Here is a 22,583-nt window from a genome sequence, read left to right as displayed (position 1 = left end):
AATGTAATTTGATATTTACATATTAATTATTAAATTGTGTCGCTAACAAGGAAATCTTCTATGTGAAATTGTATTGTTAACTAGACGGATCCGCTTTTTTCCCAGTCTCCAAATGTTGATGTCCAAACTTAAAATTTTGATATTTTTTTATGGTCTTGTAAGTCACAGTTTGGTTGGAATTTGGCATCAGTCCTTTGTATCGGTGTTAATCTGATTGTAATTCTCAACTAGAATTCAACAGTTTTGGTTGAAAATTGCTGTGGAGCTAAAACCCCTAAATTAATATCTCAAAGGTGAGTCTGACTTATTTTTCAAGCTTGGCTTCAGCAGAGAACATGCTGAAGTTGCCGATAGTCTCAAACAAGTACAAGATTACTAACATCGCTTAAAACACCTGACTAATCAAAGTATAATAAACTTGTGTGTACGGTGAACTTGCTTTTACTTCCACTAATTCCTCTCACAATGTTCTGTAACAGAATTTTGCTAAGTTCGCATGGACAGAAGAAAAAAAGAATCCTCGGTGACACGATATTCCATTGAGACATTTTATATACAATCTTTTTTGGTACATGGAAATAGAAAACTCTATTCAGACAGAAACAGACATAAATACAAACCCCAAACAATTCTTTCAGTATAAAACAAACATGACATTGTTTGATAATACCTCACAAAAGCCATACAGTTATGGTGCATTATTATCATGTTGTTAATTATTAATACATTTTAAAATAGGTCATGAAAATATATATAGTTCTTTAAAACTTCAATTATGGCTGGAGTATACTCAAGCAGTTAAAACAGTGGCCCATGCGTCAAGTTCTTGCGTCGTCATGCATTTACTCTGTATGACTTCAGTAAGATAAAATAGGAACGGGAGAGAAGTCAAAGCAGGTTTGGGTCTTTCGATTCAAGTTGGCTACGACAACAAAGCACTGATCGTAGCTCATTCATGAATACCCGCTATCTCGCGGTTCTTGAGATAAAAGTTTCTGAACTTTAACCTTGAGAATAAAAAAAAAACAAAAAAAACAACCTTTTCCTGTATTTAAGGAGTTAAAAAAAAAGTGAATTGAAAAATTGGCTTCTACACATGGCAGTGTTGATGTTAAAGCGCTGGATTAAATTTTTTGGCACAGGAAATGGAACATACATTGTTCAACCAAGGAATCTACTCACAAAAACACAGTATTAGAACGTCTATGCTAAAAGGCAAGATCTGGTTAGCCTGTAAAATGTTAATTCTCAATGCAGAAAAATATTTACAGTCTCTGGAATTATTATCATATATATTTTATGGGTCAGATTTTGTCAATATATATTTATTCGTGAAGTCTGTGGTTTTCCTATGCATTTATACAGTACATGTTCATCAGCATGGGACAGTTTCTTTTTCATAATAGTGGGGCAGATTTGGCAGCTTTTCTCTACTTCTTATTCAGTGGAAATGTGTTTTTGCTGCCCACTTTCTGTATGAGAATACATATTTATCTACAATAAATGCATTACAATAACAATGCTTGTAAAAGTTATGCAATTACTGCCAGGCCCTTGGAAATACTGTCAGGAAGATTTAAGCTGAGGTAAATAATTTGCAGGGGACGGTCTGCTGCTTTTCTTATTCTGGGGAAAACAAGCAAGTGAAGTGGAACTTGGAAGTGGGAGAAAATGACTGAGGGATTTTGGAAGCCCCTGCAGCTTATGTTGGTAGCTGTAGCAACCACCTGAACAGCAGAAGCTCAGAGTCAGGTTTTCTTTCCCTCAGATATAAAATCAGCCAATTGTTCAATGAAATCAGTCGCTACTTTACACAATCAGCATCGGCAGCCAAATTTGAGCTACATAAGCCAAAGCATTAAATATCTCTGACTTGAAGCATCGCACAAGTCAAATGACGGGGACTATGACAGGTCAGGGGTCAGTCATGTCCAGGAAGTCTTTCTCAGGAGGAGGCCCACCTCTGTACCAGCTACAGGTGGTGTCAGAGCGGCGAATACAGGCGTACTGCCGAGCCTGCTCCCCATTGAGGCTGTTGTCCAGCAGCCAGTCAGTCCACAAGCATTCGTTGTCTCCTGTAGATGCACATGGCACCGTGTAACAGGTGTTGATCTGGGGAGGGAAAAGGATTTACTGGCTTACTCAATCATCGTGTTATTTGTTGCTTAACTTGGCCTCCACAACACTATGAAGCTTTGTGGGGTGAAAGTTTGTGAAGAGGAATGCAAGAAGAAAGATGAAAACAGGAAGGAAACAAATGGACAACTAGCAAAAACGCTTTCAAATTGTTAAAACCTAGGCCCACAACAAAATGAATATCATAATCATCATCATTTTGCTGTATGCCTAGGTTTGAATAAAGTAGGTTTTTGCTCATTTGCAGGCTATTTTGCTGGTTGTCTTTTTGTTTTTTCTTTTGTTTTTTTATCCCACTTGCAAAACAGTCTTTTCCATTTAATTAACATGAAATGACCCACAAATTTGCAGTAATGTGCCTTTAAAATTAGGAAGAAATTGGAAAAAATTTGGAACAAAATACTAGTAAAAAAAGACAAGATTTTTGTCTGCTTTATTGATTTGGTCAGTTGTCTATAACTGCAGGACTATTCACTGAAGGATTTATGCTAATGTCATCTCTCAACCACCCCTCTCTGCTCACGAGAAAAACCATAAAAAAGAAAATCCAAGAAATGATGTGATAAAGCTTTTGTTAAAAAAAAAAAATCAACCAATCAAACAGCAACCAGTTGGTAGGGATCAAATTTAAACCATTTAATAAAGTTTCATCAGTACTAGAAAACCATCGCAGAGACATGTTTGGGCTGATACAAGTAGATGTTCAGGCATCAGGTCAATGATGCTGTGTTGGATTTCATGTGAGCTTTAATCTGTTCTTAGTTTGCTGAGAACCGCCTGAGGGATCTACTGTGTTTCCTTGAACCTCTGGCATAGAAGATATGATATGATCGTATTAACAAATGTTAAGCAGACAAAAACCCCAAAACACATGAAAATAATCTTATTCTGAAAAGAAAAGGGAGCCTGAGACAGCGTGAGAGAAGTGAGAAGTGACCTTTTCCCCACAAAGCTCTCGCTGTTTCTTGATACTCAGCAGCACAGAGACGATTGAGACAGAGCAAAGACGTATGAATGAACAGTCTTGACTCACCCGGCACTCACAGCCCATCTGGTATTTGTAGTTGAGATTCTTCTTTTGTGAGAGTGATAAATTGTCCCACGACTCCACCAGATCACACTGGCCAATAGAAATCCTCCCATCACTCCACATACTTCCTGTGAAGTAACAGCACAACATTCGCGATTAGCATGTACAGTTACGCTGCTCCGTGCTTCACAATGTCATAATTAACATGAAATTTGAAACAGGGCACATTAGATCACAGCTGTGTAGTAATTCTGTCCAGATAGCTACAAGTACGGCCTGTACTTTGATGTTTTACAGGCATCTGCTAGGACAGGAAGACATTTCCATGTATTGCTACACATATAAGATGGCTGCCTTCTGTTAAACTGCTCATTGCTTGCTTGATGTACAATATACAAAACAATTCATGCATACATACCTGAGAGCAGGTATCCTGCTTTATTGTTGGAGTCCAGTTTGACTCCGCACAGAGAGGAGAAGACTGGAGTGTACACATACTGGATATCCTTGGCCTTGTCGAAACCTTTAAACATCTGCACACAGAGAGCGTCATGGAGGTAGAGTTGTAAGGAAAGATGAATGTGTGACCACTGAGGATAAGAACTGCTTGATCTATGCAGACACTGCTGAGTCGATATGAGTGTGCACCAGCTGTAATTCTCCACTGATCTCACCTTAATCATTTTGATCTCATATTGGATCATCTTCATATAAGGTGAGGAGCTGTTGCTAGGCGACACAATCTTCTCTCCAGAGATCTTTGCCCTTATCACTGTCAAAAAGAAAGGAGCATTTGTGTTGGCCTTCCAAAACAAATTTGTGATGCAAAATAGTTGATATTTACATGCCAGTGACAATGAAAACACACTGAATAAGCCATGTGTAGGATATGGATTTTTTCCCCCTTCCTCCGTGTTATGAAATGTCATACATTAGACAGTCATAGGCCCTTCCAGAACCCACTCCATCCATCACTTAATCCTTTCTATCTCTTCAACTGTCTCTCGTCTTTCTTCACTCCGTCTCACTAGTGATACAGGATGTGGACTTTCTCCCCTGGGAGGGAAACCAAAGCTCACATGGAATAACAAGTAGCTCTCTGCTTCCACACCCTCATTTATTGACTCCACACAAATATGTGTACAGCGTATGCTACTGAACACACAGAGCATGATTCTTAGTCATGCCAGCCCATGCTCGGCACAGCAGTGACCTCCCATTATTTCCTGTCTGATAAATCAAGTCAAGAGGAACAGCAGCAGGATAATTGGACTGGCATTCTTAACAGGGATAGACTATTTACTACACTTCAAATATTATTTATATTCTTAGGTTTAGACATTGCCATATCAAACCCAGTTAATATCAGCTTCATTTTTACACAATTGATTTTTTTCTTCCTGGCAGACTCATCAAATCTGCATTTTTCTGCATCGCTTGTAATGTTAACTAGCCTTTGCTTTAACTGTGAGACATTTCCGCAATAGAGAAAACACCCTTGAAGTTTGGTCGATCACACATCGATTATAAGCTTTTCTCTGGTGAAGTCCCTCAGCAATAAGTAACTGACAACAAGACACACAAGTCTATATACAAAAATAGGAACGATATCTACAGTATAACCAAGACACAAAGCCACAGTTGAGCAGTTGTATTCATGCCGTGCTACACAATGAAAATGCTTTAAAAAATGCTAAATGGAATTGCTGTTGTCGTCAGTCAGTCCAGCCACGTTTATAGTGCATAGCACAGCAGCTAAAATCACAACCAACCCACCAGAAAAGTATTTGCAATGAAGTAAAGCATTTATAAAAAAATCTATTTTTGACCAGTTGCTAAACCTGAACCCCACAAAAGATGAACCAGTCACAGCTTTACAACGGTTACCAGCAGGACGAAAGAGTTTGTAGGGGCATGTTCTTGCTGTGGGAAAGACACGTTATGTTTCCGAGTTGTCTGTCCATACTTAAATCTGCTCATTCTCATTACAATGGAGTCTCAGGAACATCTCAAGGGAATTGCCTCAAATTAGGCACAAACATCCACCAAGACTCACTCATGAACTGAACAGATTTTGGTGGTCACAGGTCAGCTCACCTCCTGCTGGCATAAACCCACGATGTGATTATTTGTAGTTTACCTTTGTTTTTCCAAAACGGAGTACAAGAGCAGCAGTGTGAGGAATTCAGTACATTATTGGAGTTTAGTAAAGAAGTCTGACTAAAACTGGGCTAGAAAAGTGAGCCCCTAATCAGCCCAGGCGTTATCCACATATTCCATACATCTCACTGAGTACTTAAACCAAGTCAAACAGTGCGAGGGCAGCGTCATTGTGGTGGATGCTGGGGGGGGAACGGTTTTGGAGGCGTCTGGAGATGAATCCTTGGTCATCTCACTTAGGGAGTTGTCCATTTGCCTCCTATAGTCTTTGAATTGACGTTCTCTGTGCAACAGGAAAATTGTAAGCTAACTTGTTTGCTATGTGATGCAAAAAAAGTGAACAAAAACCAGAAGTCTGTTTTAACCAGCTGTAAGAAGACATAGCGCCACCTTCTGTAGCAAAGGCATCAATACTGTACATCGCTACATCATCCCAAAGTATGAAAGCCAATAATTTACCACTGACAAATAAGCAGGGGGTTGGAACCTTTACATGTGCTGATGTTAGAATTGTTGAGTTAGACGGAGGCAGAGAAGCAGAGGTGGAGTGACCTTGATAAAGCCATGAAAGAAAGAGGGAGAAGCTACAGTATAAAAGAGGCCGAGAGAGTGTGACCCAGCACTCCCCCCTAATCCTCACTCTCTCACACAGCTAAGCAAACCTTCCCCTTTGTTTTTGCCTCTCGCTCTTCACGTAACAACACCCCGGTTTTGTGTGCCGTACGAGAAGGAGGAGCTCAGTGTGTACTGTGAAATTGGTTCAGGATAATGTTTGGGGGTTTTTTTTGTCATGCAGATAAATGTACAGCCATAAAGTTAACACGTAAAGTAAAGCGAGGTGTTGTGTTGTTCAGTCAGTGTTGTTGTTTTTTTAAACCTGCTGCATCGCCCTCAGCAAGACAGCTGGTCCGTGAACACTCACTTATTAGAAAATATCAGAGGTCGCATTCCTAGAAGCTTGCTCGGTATTACCTTAATACTTCCTTCTTATACTAAGTCACAGCAAACGTCATCTGAAAGCATTGAACCTACCTACATCCATCTGTATATTAGTACAGTGCAGCTAATGGATTATCCTAGTGAAGCAGGAATTACACAATTCAGTCCACTGCGAATTCAGCATGATAGACAAAGATGTCATGTGATCTGGGTTAAAGGTATGAAGAGAATCTCAATCCACTGATGATGTTTAAATCAGCTGAAGACCTTATTTATGCAGCACTTTAATACAAATGCTTTACTGCATTACATCATTCACACTAACATTCATGCACTGATGGTGGAGGCTGCCAATCAAGTTGCCAAACAGCTCATCAGGTGCATTTGGAGTTTAAGTATTTTGCTCAAGGGCACTTCACTCTCTGGGTAGCCGGGAGTTCTATGTCCAGTCATCCCATCGCATTCCAAAAAAAGATACCCGAGCTCAGAGGGATAATAATAATAATAATAATAATAAATGGACTGCAATATGTAAATCAGGGCTGACACACTCGCAAAATCCTTAGCTTTCATTTTATTTCAATTCTTCAAATTATTATTTGCCACTAGCTTGGTATAATTTTACCTCGTTCACATTCACAGACCGATGGTGGTGGTGCTGGGATGCTGGGCTCGGTCCTGCCTGTCTGAAGCATCTATAGACAGGGCTCAGTTAATTTTAGCAACCTATTAACAAGCTACTTTTGCTAGCTAAGATACTTGCAAACATAAAAGTATTTGTGCAGTGCTTTTCCCATAAAAATTACACTTAAACTCACAGAATTGCCTAAAACTGATTTGGATATTTGTCTTACCAGCAGCAGGACACTGTGTGCCAGCATCCCAAAGTTTTCTCAGTTTTCCTGCTGAGGCATCACGTTGTTTCCTTTATCCAATTTTGTCTCTTTAAAAGTTAATTTCTTTTCTATTCACTGGCTTAAAAAAACTTAATACCAGCTTCTTTGCCCTGCATCCCAACTACACAGCAACCTGAAGGCATAAGGTTCATAAGGAGGCCATGCTAATTCATGCAGGAGAGAGATTGAACTGCATTTTTTACCCCTATCACGTGGACGTAGTTGCACTCTCTCTGCACAGTAATATCAGTGTGTTTGGTAACCGTATAGTTAAGTTGTTGTTGTTGATGATTACGAACCTGAGATTGTAGGCTCATCTGCGTCCGCTGAAAGCTGTTTGTGGGCACAAATAGTAGCATGCTAATATGTGAATTGTGAAAATTATAGAGTCACTACTCCTGTAGAAAACTAAAATGTGTCCCTTGTGAATGAATGTTCTTTTCTTTGAGCCTTTGTGCAAAGAAAAAAAGCACCTTAGGCACTTAAATCTTCCCCTCTGTGTAGAATAATTGCTCTATGTGGCCTGTTACTGTTATAAATACTACATCATAGCTTAACAGCGCTATCTGGAAGGATCAGATGGTTGTGCAGTCTTTGGCTTTGGCTGTACATCAGTAAAACATGGAACTAGACAGAGGTTGCTGCTACCAATTAGCTAAAAATAGCACAGTGATGTTCCATTACAGTAGATTAGTGGATTTAATAAACTGAGGAGCCCTGCTCCTACTGGATACAACTGGAAAATCTGAGTTAGATTGCCTTCCAGGCAAGCATCGTCTTTTTTGTGCCATTGTAAGACTTTTGTTTACCTTTATTGCAAAAAAGCAAACAGGAAACTGCATTTTATCTTAAATTTTGTTGTTGCTCCTGTACATGTATTAGGGCAAACAAAAATACTGTGAATGCCATGAAATGGTCTATGCTGAAAAAATATAAATTCAACATTAAGATGGATGAAATGCTACTTATTCTTCTCTCTCATTTAAGTGTTCAGATTTGTCCCATTCATCCATCCAGCCTATCCCAGCTGGCATTGGGTGAGAGGCAGGGTTCACCCTGGATGGGTCACCAGTCCATCGCAGGGCCATCAGGAGCAATTAGGGGCTCAGAAGCTTGCTGAAAGATATTTCAATATTGTCACCAGGGGAAGTGACGATTGAAGCAGTGACCCTTGGGTTGATAGACGGCCACTCGAGTCTAAATCAAGTGAACGGGCTAATTTTTCATTCCACAAGTTAAACTCCTGGGCACAAGATGTTTCCTACCACTCTAAAATCTCCATTCTCAGTTTTCGGGCCCTGAAGGTTTCAGTCATTCAAATCAGTCTTGTCTTTTCCAAATATTAAACCGGGTTGGCTTCAAGATTTTGGTGAAGTCACAAATGATGCCCATAGGCAGGCCTCTCTCAAAGTAAGCACACTTTCATCAATGAAAAAAACTCTCTCCATTATAAATTTCTGCATCATTCTACCCTCAATCTCAAACATTCCACTGTATGAAGAAGAAAAACACATTTTTGACTGGAGGGGGGCTTCAAATAATTCTCTTGGCCCAGATTTCTGAAATGTTTACCCCCTACCTAGGTATCTTTGAACTGTTCAGGCTAGGTTACCCTCCTGATTGAGTTGCTGCAGCTGTGTTATGAGCAGGAAGAAGGATATGAAACTGGCTGGGGCTCTGCCTTGCAGCTACACACACACACACACACACACACACACACACACACACAAACACAAACAGAAATATTGCAAACTTGTACCATGAGAACTGATGTAAGTAACTTCCCCCCTTCCAGATGAATCGGCACCCTTGTCATTCTCACAAAGCTGGACTGTCAGTGGTCTTTCACACTGATATTGTTAGTATGCAGACCATTAGATCGAGCCTATAGACATGGAAATGAAGTGGGGAGAGAGAGGGAAAGAAAGAGGGAGAGATGGAGTAAGCTGTGGTGGCATGGCTTGGCCTCCATCCAACACACACACACACACACACACACATGCACACGCACACACACACTAGCCCAAATACACAAACATAGCCAGGGAATCATTCAAGGTTTGTCCAGATGGGATATTACTCAGATGTACAGCTTTATTCAAAGGTCTCATTGACTCTGACAACATTGTCAGGTCAACTAAAGGCCACCACCAGCCGACGCTTAGAAAACAACCGAAGCTGTGGAACTACAGAATCCTCCAAACACTCAGGCTCAAGTTAACAATCTTCCTCGTTTGTTCTTCATCTACCCAAGTCTAAGATTGACTTGTGCATTTTAAACTCACATAATCCAAGCTCCGAAAAAACACAAAGGTAATTCTATCCTATTATAAAAGAACATGTGGTCAGTTAATTTAGGTCCAGTGGTTTCAGTAGACACAAATTGGGATATAGTTTACATGCAGTCTTGCAAAATGAAGTGCATTACCGTCTTAATTTTAAAGCCACATATTATGCCTTTAGGAATATATGAGTAGGCTAACTTGAGTTTAAATTGCAACACAAAAGACCAAAAACCAACATTCAAACCTTAATCAATCACAGAAGCATCTTAATTGTGATCTCCTATAAATCAACTGCAAGTATGATGAAAGTTTGTCAAAAATCCTTTTTCAGTGACTAAGACAATATGTTGACAAACTGATAATATATTAACAACTTGCCTGCTTGTGGGAAAAAATGTAGCAATCTACATTTTCTGCTGATCTTGTAGCACAAGTGAGCATGTAGCATGTGTGAGCAACTGTGATTTTAAACATTAGAGATAATGCTCATCGCAGTCTGCTAGCAACGATGTTGGGCAGTGGCATCACAAACAATAGTTTAAATTCATTTTTGCAGTACTCTGATCATAGCATCGCTGTTTACAAAGTAGCGACAATGTGCTGTTGTAGCATCCACCCTGGCTATGAATCCCTAAACATCTCAGAAGTTCAAGTGCCACAGTGCTCTCTGCTAAGATCTGAAATAAATCTGCTAAAGGATCGATAAGGGACTCCACCCCCGTACACTGACCTGCATCTGTAAAATTTAGGGTATTTGGAAATGAAGGAATTCTTAAACACCACAAGACCCAGGCAAACATGTTTTGCTCGTCACCTGTTTACAGTGAGGCAGTGTAGCCCCGAAACTAGCGGTAACTTTAGCCCTGAGGGTGGACCAAGCTTTAAGTCTCTAGCTGCAGCTTTTATCTTGCTCCTGCTCTGGATAATTACTAGTAAAGCACAAACGCACTCTGCTGGCTAGAATGTATCCTAACATCTCCTTTGCGCTGATTTTGGAGGTTAATACACTTGGCAAGTCCACAATTGACCATCAACAGTGTTTTTTAAATCCAATTCAGCGATTAGTAGTAAAGTTAATCTAAGTTAAAGGACAGCCAAATGAAATTCTGTTTGCGACTCTCAAATGTGAGTAAATTTTGACCGAAATGTAATGACTATTCATCGACTTCAACTATGAAGGATCCAAACGGCTTGGTGACTATAACTATGAAAGATAATACAGGATAATAACACATACAGGACCTCCAACTCTATCACGGAAACACGTTTCACATGTCCTAAAAACATCGCCCCAAATACTCTCATTGTGCTCTCATAACCCAGATCTAATTTGAGGTGATGGAGGTTTTGAAAACAGGTCTCAGCTTCATATACTTGTTATTTTTGTGACACATTTTCAACGTTTTGATGGAGCTGACCCTTTCTGATGGGAGCAACGGACCACTACATCAGACTAAAAAACACATTTCTGTCTCTCTCTCCTCTGCTGGAGTCTGACCTTTGACAGAGGCGCATACTCCAGCTTTCCTGCTAGGGCCAAGTACTCAGAGTGAGAGTGGAGTATTGGTTTTGGCCTGTTTTTTCCACAAGAAAGAACTGCATGTTGGGAGGCATCAGACAGTGAGACAGGCAGACAACACCACAGACAGACAGAGTGAAAGTAGGCCACATTATTTGGTGCCGGACTGCTTTTCAAGATTTGATTTTATGGTTAAAATAAAAAGATAACTATAAAATGGTTTCTAGTGTGCAGTAACATGTTAAGCATATATTCCTAAAAATCAACATCATATCTAAATTTAAACTCATAAAGTAATCATCCATCCATAACCCCCCTAATTCAGAGTTCTTATGACGCATTTTAATAAGTTGGACTAATTTCTTTGCAAAGGAATTGCTACGTTTAATAAATAGAAGTGGAAAGAGTGAATGAATAAAAGTTATATCAATCAAAACACAGTGAAAAACTCAGCCAGAAAGCTCTATTGAATACTGTTGTTCCAGTAGGTTTATTAATGTAAACTCGACCTCCCCATCTGTAAAAAAAAAAACCTCTATAAATATAGATTTTTAATTATAAGCCAAATCGTCAATACTAGGCGGACTATTCCTCCCATTTCCAAATTTTGCAGACTTTTAGGGTATCGCATGCATTCTGATGATCTTAAATTCGTTTGATGCTTCTTCTTTTTTTTAAATTCTGTGGTTGTGAACTCACCGATCTCGGCGCTGCAGAAGAGCTGCTGTGGGTGTGCTGGGTGGCAGCTACATCCATCCACCAGTTCCTCCATGCCTGCACCAAGCAGAAGGAGCACACAGAGCCCCAGACACACTCTCCGCTCCTGGGACATGGCCATGCCTGCCTTTAACTTCTCCTCCACTCAATGGATGGTCTGCTTATCCTGTTAAGTTCCCTCGGATGCAAATCAGGCTGGCAGTGAGCAAGGGAGAGCAGAGAAGACACTAGACTTGAAGTAGTAGGATGACGAGCTCTGCTGAGCTGAGAGGCAACTGTGGACAGAAATGTTTTCATAAGTTTAAAGTACACCTCTAAATTCAAGCTGGAGCAAATAACTGGACTGAGTTGTATGGTAGGCGGCTGCGACTGGTCCTGCTCTCTTCCTCTCTCCTCTCTCTCTTTCTCTCTCTCTCCCTCTAGACAACACACAGAGAAACTTACAATAGTTGGATCCCCTCACACTCTGGTCTTGAATGCTGAGAGGGTCGCACACAGGGAGCCTCTTATGTACTCAACAATTTAGGGACAGCCTCCTCAAACAGAAAAAAAACACACCATCATTTGCCTCCTCTACCCTCTTTTGTTGTCCTCCTTCTCTCTCCTGTAGGCAGCCGAATTGATTTTAGAGAAAATTGACGTTTTGCACTTTAGTGGTTTATGCAGGAAGGTTAAATCAGGATTTGCGAGCCTTTATACCCCTTAACAAACAATTCATACAGTACACCTCAGTTGTGCAGTTACCATGACAGTGATGATAAAGTTGGAAGTACGCATAACTGCATTTTGGAGTTTCCTGCTGGTAAAGTCTGAAAATGGCTTTTTAAAAGCAAAACTCTTTTATCGACAAAGTGGTGCAGCAGCATCCACACAGACTACGATTCCCCGAGTAATTCAGAAGTTCAAGTGCTGCAGAGGTTTCTGCTGGCGATCTTTAAAACTGCTGAAGGGTCAGTAAGACACTCCAACATGGACATGTGCGGTCTGGACAATTTCTATGTGAATTCATGCAAAATACCACAAGAGCGAACCACATTCCCATTTTGCCTGAAGTGCCTCATTTACTCATTATTCAATGGGTTAGAGGTCAAGAAATCGTTGACCATAAATAGCAAAGAGATCATCAGAGATTATAAGAGCATTTGTGTTATCTCAGCAGATAATATATTCGGTTTCATTGGTTGAACTTTAAATTTGTCATTGTATGTAGTTTTATCTTTCAAGCGTGCTGACGTAAATGACGGTTAAAGATAAAGATGAAATGAGATAGAGATGAAGTCAAACGCTAACTAACATTTATCATTCAGCCTTTAATGAGCTGTTTCTTTTCAGATTACAACACCAAGTTTCCCAGTTGTGGTGAAGATCGGACATGCCCACTCTGGAATGGGAAAGGTGATTAGTTTTATAAGAAATTAATTTATGTCATACTTCATTTCATTATTATTGCATTTATAATGTGTATCATTCGTATAATTAGTAATTACTATTGGAAAATGTGTTAATGTGAGCGGAGTGATGGCTGAATTGCTGCGTGACGATTCCAACCACATTTGTCCCGTAGTGCCAATGCCGCCATCACACTGACTCATAGTCATTCTCCATCCTCTCATCTGTCTCTCCTTACCCTTTCTGCCTTTCAGGAGTGCGGCGTTCCTCTGCGTACCTTCTATCGCTCATTCTTCTCTGCTCTCATCATCCTTTTATTGACTGACAGCAGCCTTTTCATGGCAGAAATGTAAACCTGTCAAAGCAAGGGAAGCACAGGTGTACACATTAACAATGGCTCCGTTCCATTAATTGTGTCAGGAAGCCATGTCAGAGAGAGAGCATGCAGAGAGAGAGCCACCCTGCCCCTCGGTCTGGCTCCCCTAAATTGAATCCATTATTGATTCCGCCTGTGCTTTTCCTTCTGCGATAAGTCAAATTGTTTGATGTGAAAAAGGCTGACTGTGTTAATATTTTGTGGAGGAACTCAGAGTGAAATGTTTATCCTCTCTCTACCTCTTCGTATCGATCCACTGCACATTATTCCACTGAACAGCTCAGTCTGATATCGAGTTTTTGTCCTCTCCCTGTGTCTAACTGGGCCCCCTATCAGTGTTGACCATCTTGTCTCCATTTATCCCACCATCTTATCTCAAAGCACTTTTATCCACAGATGAAGAATTCCTAGTTTTTTAGTCTGTTTCACTGTTGTTTCTACCCTACAAGATTGATAATCTGAGAAGATTAGACATGTACACAATTGATCTGTAGCTTTTGGGTCAGTAGGTTGGTGTGTAAATCTCAAGCTCTGCCCCCCCATGAGTTGAGAATGTTCAGTGTTAATCCTGCATATTCAGAGAAAGACATTTAGGGAAATCTGCTTTAGTGATGTCTCGAGAGGAGAAGGTAATGCCGATGAATGCTGCATTTGAGGAGGAGCTATCAGGAGATTAGCATGGTTTGTTTTAAATATTGAAGGCAGGGCGATACAGCTAACATGGCTCTGTCCAGATGTTTCAGAGCTCATTTATTATTACCTGTGTCTTGACATAAGATCTTTGAGTTTTACAGATTTAAACATTTTAGACACAACCAGTCAAACCTTTTTTTGAGGGGCTATGTTGTTATGTTAGCATGTGCTGATGATTAGCAATAATCAGATGACAATGTTGTGGTACAGTGGATCCTTGCATTGTCCTGACACATAAAATACCCTTTGCAGGTCAAAGTGGATAATGTCAGTGACTTCCAGGACATCGCAAGTGTGGTGGCCATCACTCAGACCTACTGCACCACAGAGCCATTCATAGATGCCAAGTATGACATCAGGGTCCAGAAAATTGGCGCTGACTACAAGGCGTATATGTAAGTATGCCTCAGGAAGAGTTTTCATGCATTGGTGTGTGTTGTACTAAATATACTTCTTATTCTATTGTGTGAACAAGTAATCAGGGAATCGTGATATTCATACTCCTTCTTTTAACTGAACTATAAAATGTTGACATAGAGATATTAAGTGTACAATTAACCTGCCAATTTCATTTCCCTCACGCTTGGTTTTCTTTCACATCATTTTCAGTGTAAAGCCAAGCTCATACTAAAGTGGGCAAACCATCGAGCTGCTAATCAGCCTGATTACCTGCAGCTGTGCTTGTTCTCTACTGTATTGTCTAAATCAGTCCACCTTTATTTAAAAATTCAGTCTGTAGCAATTTAATGCACAATTTCTCCTTCTTTTCCAGGCGAACATCCATCTCCGGTAATTGGAAGAGCAACACTGGATCTGCCATGTTAGAACAAGTAGCCATGACTGACAAGTGAGCACCTCCTCTGCATTAGTAATGCTCGGGCTGCATCTGTGTCACACGCGTCGCCCTTGTGTTATGTCACACTTAGTCACACTGTCCTCACGCAGCAGATTGATTCAGCTGGGTAAACACAGGGATGTTTGAGAATCAGTTGACATTTTCAGTGAGAATCTTTTCTTCTTTTTTTAAAAATTTGAATTCTACAGTATGTGCTTATAGACACAGAGTCAGTTTGGGGTCTTGGTAGCACAGGGATTTACCTGGTCAGCTGCTAATCTGGTTGTAAAGTTGTATGACATGAGGTATGATAAACCCTTTCCAAAGCAGCTATTTTGTCATGTCATTGCAGGAAAAATAAATAATATAGCAATAATTACCCTGTGCCAGTTAGGGAGGTAAGGGCCTGGTATTGTGCTTGTCTGGCTCAATGAATGGTGACTGGAATGGCTGTGACACTAAATAGAACAGGATCCCCTACTAATTTGATCAGCTTCACCTGACATGCCAACATGGCTGCTGTGAACAATGTCTACAAACAGCAATAGCATGATCTTTTTAACACAAATGGAACAGAGTAATCATGAAGTTGGGCTATTTTGTGCTGGAACAATAGGAAAAAAAGCACCATGACCAAAATAACTCAACAGCAAGAGCACTCAGAGAACACATCATCCTCATGGACTCAAAACCACTAATAGCTGTATCCTGCCACTAGACTAGAATAGTCTTCAGATCCAGGATCTAGCATTTGATCTGAATCAATTTCTTCCAAGTAATGTTATCTATTTTTTTTCACTAAATCTCATCAAAATCCCCCCCTCCCCTTTTTTATCCCTGATTTTTGTAGCCTATTTTTTCAAACACCCAGTTCCAATTTGCCTCGAATCCTGGGCACTACCTGTGCCTTACAGGCACTACTTATCTCTGCCAAAGTGGGGAGAGCCCTGGACTCATGCATCCTCCCGGCCCGTTAGCAGACCGCTTCTTGTCACAAGACAGGGTGGGACTTTCACCAGTCGGTCCCCAAAAATCCCCCTTTTTTTTCTTCTCTTTTCTTTTTTTTCTTGTCGATATCCTTCAAACATACATACACACAATGCCTCCTTGGTGAAGGTAGAACTGTATTCATCCTAACATGAAGAATGTAGCACATGAAATACAGAGTATTTACTGCTCACAGTGACTGATTCATCAAACTATTTTTGGCTCAGTTTTCTTTGCTGTAGTTTATTTGAACCCTCAAATGGCCACACATTTCACCTCTGGAACAGGAAGACTTTCCCCTTTTCTGTTTATTCTTCTCAATTACTGTAATACATTTAGATAACAATAAAATGCAAAAAAAAACACACACAAAAAAACAACCTTCAAAATCGGAATTCTCATTTAGTAAATGTGTTGTTTTGTTTTTTTTTTAAACTGAAGGTTAACCTTGAGTGCCAAAATTAATGGGATTGCCACATTTGTGGACTGGAACCAGCCCGATATGGAGCTAGATAATACTGGCATTAGTCTGTTTAACATACATAAATCAACATTGATAAGGTTGAGTGCAATTAATGGCAAAACAAGAAGGTGTCAGGCAGAAATACTCTTCTGCTTTCAAAACAGTTCCTCTCAACCCACGTCCGCTTCCAAATTTAACTCATCAACAAACAGTCAAACCCCTGTACACACTGTAATAGTGCGCGGGATTATTACCATCTCCAGTGAACGTTGTGCAGTCGTAATCCAGTTGTCATCCCTAACTCTCTTTGTGACAGGTATAAACTGTGGGTGGATACCTGCTCTGAGATCTTTGGAGGGCTGGATGTGTGTGCTGTCAAAGCCATCTGTGGCAAGGATGGTAATGACTACATTACTGAGGTGAGAACGACACAAAGGAGGGAGAGATGGATGGATGGCTGAATGGATGGACGGATCTGTCCAACATCTGATAAGGCCATGAATCAAGTGAATCAAACACCTGCTATTTTAGGTTGTCACTATCTATCATTGTGTTTATTGACCCGCGCAAACAAAATACACCATGTTGGCATCAGCTTGTTGGAGCTGTATTTCAGAATTGTACCAATAAGGGCGCTGAGTCTTAAATTTAGCAAGTCTGGCCCAATTTACACCACTGGAGCCACAGATCTATTTTGGGAGTGACTGAATGTAACCTGAATGCAGATTACGGGTTTGATAATCTGGTGAGATTTCAAGGTTTCGGTTTTTATGTGCTGAGACTATTGAATGAAGGGCAGGGTCAAAGGTCAATCCATGAAAAACATGAAAGCTGTCCGCTGATAATATAATATCAGTGCTACTCTTATACCCGCCCCACCTCTCCATATCGTCCAGGTCCAATTGCAAAGGTTGTGTGATGTCACAAATCCTCTTTCACTCTAATCTCTGACTGCTTTGATATCCTCCTACACATTCTGTATCAAAGCATCTCAGATCCTCAGACTCTGAACTTCCTTAAGGCACTAGCGATGCATTTGCCAATTTTAAATTCCAGCGACTTGGCTAACAAACTGTTTGGGATCCGAGCCAATAGCATAAACACGTTGATATCACTTGTTATCTATGTGTCGTTACCAATAGGAGCTCAGGAATTGCCAGGTAACTGTAAGGGTTTGTTCTGTTATTTGTCTCAAATACTGTCGGACCAACAAATCGGTGGGACCAGGATCAGTATTGGTTCAGCATTTCTGCACTGGTGTTAGCTGAAAGACCAAAAGGTGCTAAAAAGCCATGCCAAGGCCATCACTTTTCTGCTGGATCAGTAAGGTAACGTTTGCTAACTAACAATAGCAATTGCACAAGTTAGCAACTTTAACATCTGACAGGTTCTTGTTTTTATTGTTGCTGTTCGGAAACATCACGAAATGTATAGCAACAAGATCGACCACATGCATTGTCTGTTTTATTACCGCTATTCCAACTCTGACCATAAATGGCATTGAACGGATTAGAGAAGCAAGAGTGAGAGTGACACCTACTGACTGGGAGGTGTAAAAGTTGTCCATTGCACCTTTAACATTTACTGTATCAGGTTTTTCAGTTCCAGACACAGACAGACATCCAGAGATTTCTTACCTTTATTGTTAGATTTTTCATGTATTGTCAAAACCTTGTCTATCTTTGGCAAGAGTTTTTTTCCCTCTTTTTGCAACTCATGTCTTTCACTCTTTCTTCCCTATAATTCTTCAGTGTATTGGTTTTACATTTTTTGAAGCTTGAAGTTGAGACCACAATGGTGCACAACCTATTCATGTAAGAATGTGCTTTGCTGTACCTTTTCGGAAAAATAGAACATTGCAACAGTTCAGTGGTGACATCTCAGTATAGAAAATTTCTAAATGATTTAGCGTCAACACTGGAAATAAACGTTTATGACTCAGCATTCAAAGGCAAGTGGAAAATGACAGCGTACATACAACCTTACATCAGTGTTCATGGAGTCCTATCTACTCACCCTTCACAGTTCTCAGTGTAGGAATCAAAATCTTAACATAGACACTGCAACACCAGAAGAGTTAAATCTGAAGGTCAAGGGTGGACCATCAGTCTCATTACGTGGTTGTTTACATGAGACTGGGGAGCAGGGAGAGTTGCCTGGAAAACTGCCTGAGCACAGGAGAAGTCCCCTGCATGTGTGAACAGACAAAGGCCTGAGGGGAAAAAAAAGACTCCCAAGATTATACAAGGGGACATTTTTGGGTTCAGATACAGTCAAATTCTGACTGAGGAACAGGTTCAGTTTTAGGTCCAGATGAAAGCAGTTTTACCAGTATCACTGTCACAGAAGTCTTTGAAGACCTTCAGATGAACTCCGCTCGCTACAGTGGAAACAGGAACTGTCAAACTTTTTGTTACTGTGGGGAAAAAGCTAAAACTGGCATTTTTAAACATTTTTTAACTCTGTTGCTTTAATTTGAAAAAAGTCCCTGAACATGTTTTCTGAACTAGAGAAAAATGTGATCCTAAATTACAGTACGTGTAACCAAGGTTTTGTACTTATATGTAGAGTACTCCTTTACTATATATCCTCTAACTTTTTACACCTAAGTAAATGTTTATGTAGGTACATTTGTATGGAGTGTGTTCAATGACCAGGTCAGTAAATCAGCATGGATGCAGACTTCAGAGGGTTTTAAAAGATCAATTGGTTTTGGATGAAAATTTATACGAGGGAGCCTTGACGAGGATGCACGGATGAAATGGAGAGGGAGAGGGTGTATGGGGTGGTTTAAAAAGGGGCCAGACTCAGACATGGGTTTGGATTGTGACTATGTTTGGGAGAATGATTCAGAGTTTCAGCTCAGGCTCAGGTTGCGAGACACTTGAAGGTTGCTACTTAAGTGGCGTCTCAGGAGTGCTGGGCAGTATGATAATTTTAACCGTAAAATATGAGAAGTGTAGAAACTGTGCTTTCTAGGACAGACTCAGGGTGTCTCTCCACCATAGCACCAGGGACATGGATAGCACGTTAGCTATCAGAAGAGTTACACAATTAGAATATGAGGAGCCAAGAAGGAGAATAAGAAAGCACCCAGGCCGGAAGTGGAAGCAAGTGGGAAAGAAGTGAGAGACAATGACTCTGGGTCTCACAGGCCCTGGGTCAGGAACTAGCAGCCATAGGATTGAGCTGTTGAGTGGCCACAAGTTCAGCCAGCTCCTGGTGCTACTTGTAGGACAGAAGCTGGAGTGCTATAGAAAAATCAGCTTCTCTCTGCTACTCTTCACTGGATGAGTGTTGGCACCAAGTACAGAGCCACTCAGCGGTGTCAATCTCTTCTCAGCTTCATCCATGGGAACAGCTGGGTCAGCTGGGTCAGGTTTTGTGAAAGGTTTGCTGGTATCTGGCCATTTTTAATTGGGTGAGAGTTTAAACCGTTTGATCATGCATATGGTTTAACAGTTTTGTGTAATTGTTGGTGGCAAGATCGGATGCAGGCTTAATACTCTCACACTCAACACTTGGTAGGTGCGACTCACTCCAGAGTTACAGCAACATGGCCGCATAGATGAACTGGCAGCAAAAGAAAAAGTGGTGAACCACAGTGGAGGAAGCAGCAGGGGTGATGAGGCGACTGGCAGGCAGAAGCAGGAAACCAAAGGGGGCAAATTTGTGGAGAAATGAGGCGTGACAAGATTTTGGAAAATTCCATTATGACAGAGCCAAATTATAGAGTTGTAGGGGGGAGGAAAGGGAAGATGATACAACAGCCACAATGACACACAGTCGCTGTCGCATATCCATGCTATTTTCATTCCACTTACACTTTCCAGTAAGTTTAGATATCAGAGTGAAATACACCGTAGTTGGATTGAGGGTAGGTGTGGTACCACAGTGAGAAGGATGGAAAACCTTGTGGCCAGGAGTCCTCCTTACAGGAGAATGGTTGTGGCATCCACGATGATGCGGTAAAACTCCTATGAGTGTATCCGTTGAAATGAACCTAAAGATATCGCCTTTTTAGGATGGCTTGGCTTCCACAATGATAACACATTTGGTTTACTGGAAATAATCATTTGTTTTCCTATGGGGGGAGTGATTTTTGGTGTATGTTTTCTTCATCAACTGACAGTATTATTTAAGATGTAACATTCCATCGTCATGTTTTTCAATCTACAGTCATGCATCTTATTTGCTCGTCTCTCTCCGCCCAGGTCGTTGGTTCGTCTATGCAGTTGATTGGTGATCACCAGGCCGAGGACCGCCAGCTCATCGCCGAGGTGGTGCTGGCTAAGATGAACCAGGCACAGGCTGCCAAGACATCAGGTGCTTCCCGCTCACCTGCTCGCTCCCCTCAAGGCCAGAAGCCAACTATGGTGCAGCCCCAACAGGTAAAGCCTGAGATGAATTAATTGGGATATCCCTAAAATAGCAACAAAATCACATGCTCAGACAACAATTTGAATTTCACTGTTGCTCTTTAGCAAAACACTCTTACCTTTGTTTGACTCTTCCCACCTTCTCTCTCGTCTGTCTCTCCCATTTTCCCTCATTCTTTCCCAGAGTGCTGTCCTGAAGGATGGACTGGCAGATCCAAACAGGACCACAGGCCAGCGCCCTCAACCTCAAGGTTGTCTGAACACTGTTCTCAGATAAAATACAAATGCTGCCACCTTCCAGCCAAAGCATGTCTACATGTCTAGGAAAAACCCTGTGAACCACTCAGGACAATGAACACTCTCAGCTAGAGACATTTTTTTTAAAAAATGTTAAAGTATCTGAGATTTAAGAAATGTTGTACCTTCTGTCTAAAAAGGTACGGCTATCGGGAGAATATATGACTGAGAAATGTTTTTTGGGACTTTAGAAAACTGACCTTGAATAAACTGGGTGAAATTATATTGACCATAGAGCCAAAGAGTGAAAGAATATTGCACATTCTATATTAATATCAGGCGTATTAATATCAATCGTGATACATGAGCATTTTTCAAAGGCAGCACTTGCTATCCTCACCTGTGCAGCTGACAGCGGCCATCATTTCCTCAAACTGGGTCCAACAGTAGCCTCGTACATCGCCGTGCACTTACACAACATGTTGCATTTGTCTGCAGTTACAGCTTCTTTGATAGCGAGGTGACGTTTGTACTCTGGGATGGTGTTGTAAAAGTGCAATCGGTACATTAACAAAGCCATGATTGTCAGTGTTGTGTGTGTACCTGCGTGCGCACCATCACTAAAATTATTGTGCCTACAGTCTACACTGTGAAAATGGCAGCCGCTTATGTTTATAGGCACTGCATTTATCTAAAATAAAAGACCTTTTTTATTTAGAGTTTGTGAGGACTGTTCACACTCAGGTCTGCATGCCACATTCTGAATCCTTTTAACGGTCTTTTTATAATTGATATGGTGCAAAACTGATTGTGCTAAACACCTTGATGTCCCTCAGTCAAGAACCAGAGCCCCTTGGACAGAAATGTTTTTGTGAAGAACCACTTGTTCCTTTCTTCCACTGCAAAATCAAGCCTCATCGTTTTGTGTTCCAGTCCCTGTCAAAGTGGATTTTATTTGGTATACTACACATTATTTCAAAGCACATTTTAGTTTTTTTTAAATAATATTTTTCTTTCTCTGCATGGTCATTGCTTATTTGCCTGGATTCACACTGTTGAATTATGTTTGATCTTAATATATCATTTTACCGCAAATGAAATATGAACCAGTGTGTCTTTCGCTGAAAAGATTAAGTTTGAACGGATTGTGTTTGTCAGTGTGCGTCGCATCTAAAAGCAGCCAACAAGGGTTACATATATCACACAGATGCAAAGACGAGTATATGAAGCTAAAATATTGACTAGATTTGGGTTTGTATCCAAGCAAATATTTATGTGTCACATGTACAAGTCCTCTGTGCAAATGGTGTGTTATTTATTTGGTTTTTATGTGTTGTGAGTCCCAAGCAGCCACTGGACACTTTATGATAAACACTGATACATGTAAGACCAGCCATTTAGCTGTATGACAGCAATGAGTATGTCTGGGATGAATTTTCATATTTTCATTAAGATTTTATGGTGGTCAAATAAGGTTGAATGGTAATATGCAATAAAAAAACTGATATAAATATTGCTGCATCCAGGAAAGTAAATAATCCC

General features: G+C 40.6%; 2 protein-coding genes and 1 long non-coding RNA gene across 6 annotated transcripts in view; 1 reads left to right on the top strand and 2 right to left on the bottom strand.

Moving 5' to 3' along the window:
* The window catches only part of syn2b (synapsin IIb), a 72,273-nt gene that overhangs the window by 44,834 nt on the left and 4,856 nt on the right, over positions 1-22,583 (top strand). The window contains exons 6-11 of the mRNA XM_086199713.1: positions 13,015-13,077; positions 14,393-14,535; positions 14,913-14,987; positions 16,742-16,844; positions 20,640-20,816; positions 20,989-21,055. Coding sequence (XP_086055839.1) covers positions 13,015-13,077; positions 14,393-14,535; positions 14,913-14,987; positions 16,742-16,844; positions 20,640-20,816; positions 20,989-21,055 — 628 coding nt within the window. The remainder of the gene's footprint in view (positions 1-13,014; positions 13,078-14,392; positions 14,536-14,912; positions 14,988-16,741; positions 16,845-20,639; positions 20,817-20,988; positions 21,056-22,583) is intronic.
* LOC147268278 (metalloproteinase inhibitor 4-like) lies at positions 439-13,370 on the bottom strand. Of its 4 annotated transcripts, XM_086199725.1 has the most exons (7): positions 13,310-13,370; positions 11,995-12,101; positions 11,665-11,877; positions 3,841-3,938; positions 3,585-3,699; positions 3,170-3,294; positions 440-2,112 (listed from the first exon to the last, which is right to left on the bottom strand). In XM_086199725.1, the coding sequence occupies exons 3-7, from the start codon at positions 11,801-11,803 to the stop codon at positions 1,915-1,917; spliced, it is 675 nt and encodes a 224-aa protein (XP_086055851.1). In that variant the 5' UTR covers positions 11,804-11,877; positions 11,995-12,101; positions 13,310-13,370; the 3' UTR covers positions 440-1,914. The 4 variants fall into 4 exon arrangements, with proteins under 4 accessions (XP_086055852.1, XP_086055851.1, XP_086055848.1 ...); XM_086199726.1 differs by lacking the exons at positions 11,995-12,101; positions 13,310-13,370 and adding an exon at positions 12,127-12,142 and having other exon boundaries at positions 439-2,112; XM_086199722.1 differs by having other exon boundaries at positions 11,665-12,101.
* Positions 13,385-21,771, bottom strand: LOC147268277 (uncharacterized). Its single transcript, XR_015112116.1, has 3 exons — positions 20,924-21,771; positions 18,442-20,848; positions 13,385-13,426 (listed from the first exon to the last, which is right to left on the bottom strand). It is a non-coding gene; the product is annotated as an uncharacterized LOC147268277 (long non-coding RNA).

This window comes from Aulostomus chinensis, chromosome 3 (genome assembly GCF_037954235.1).
Source record: "Aulostomus chinensis isolate RoL2024-O1b breed Wild chromosome 3, RoL_Achi_v1.0, whole genome shotgun sequence".
Lineage (NCBI taxonomy): Eukaryota > Metazoa > Chordata > Actinopteri > Syngnathiformes > Aulostomidae > Aulostomus > Aulostomus chinensis.
The sequence above is the reverse complement of the archived record's forward strand: the minus strand, read 5'-3'. Positions and strand labels throughout refer to the sequence as shown.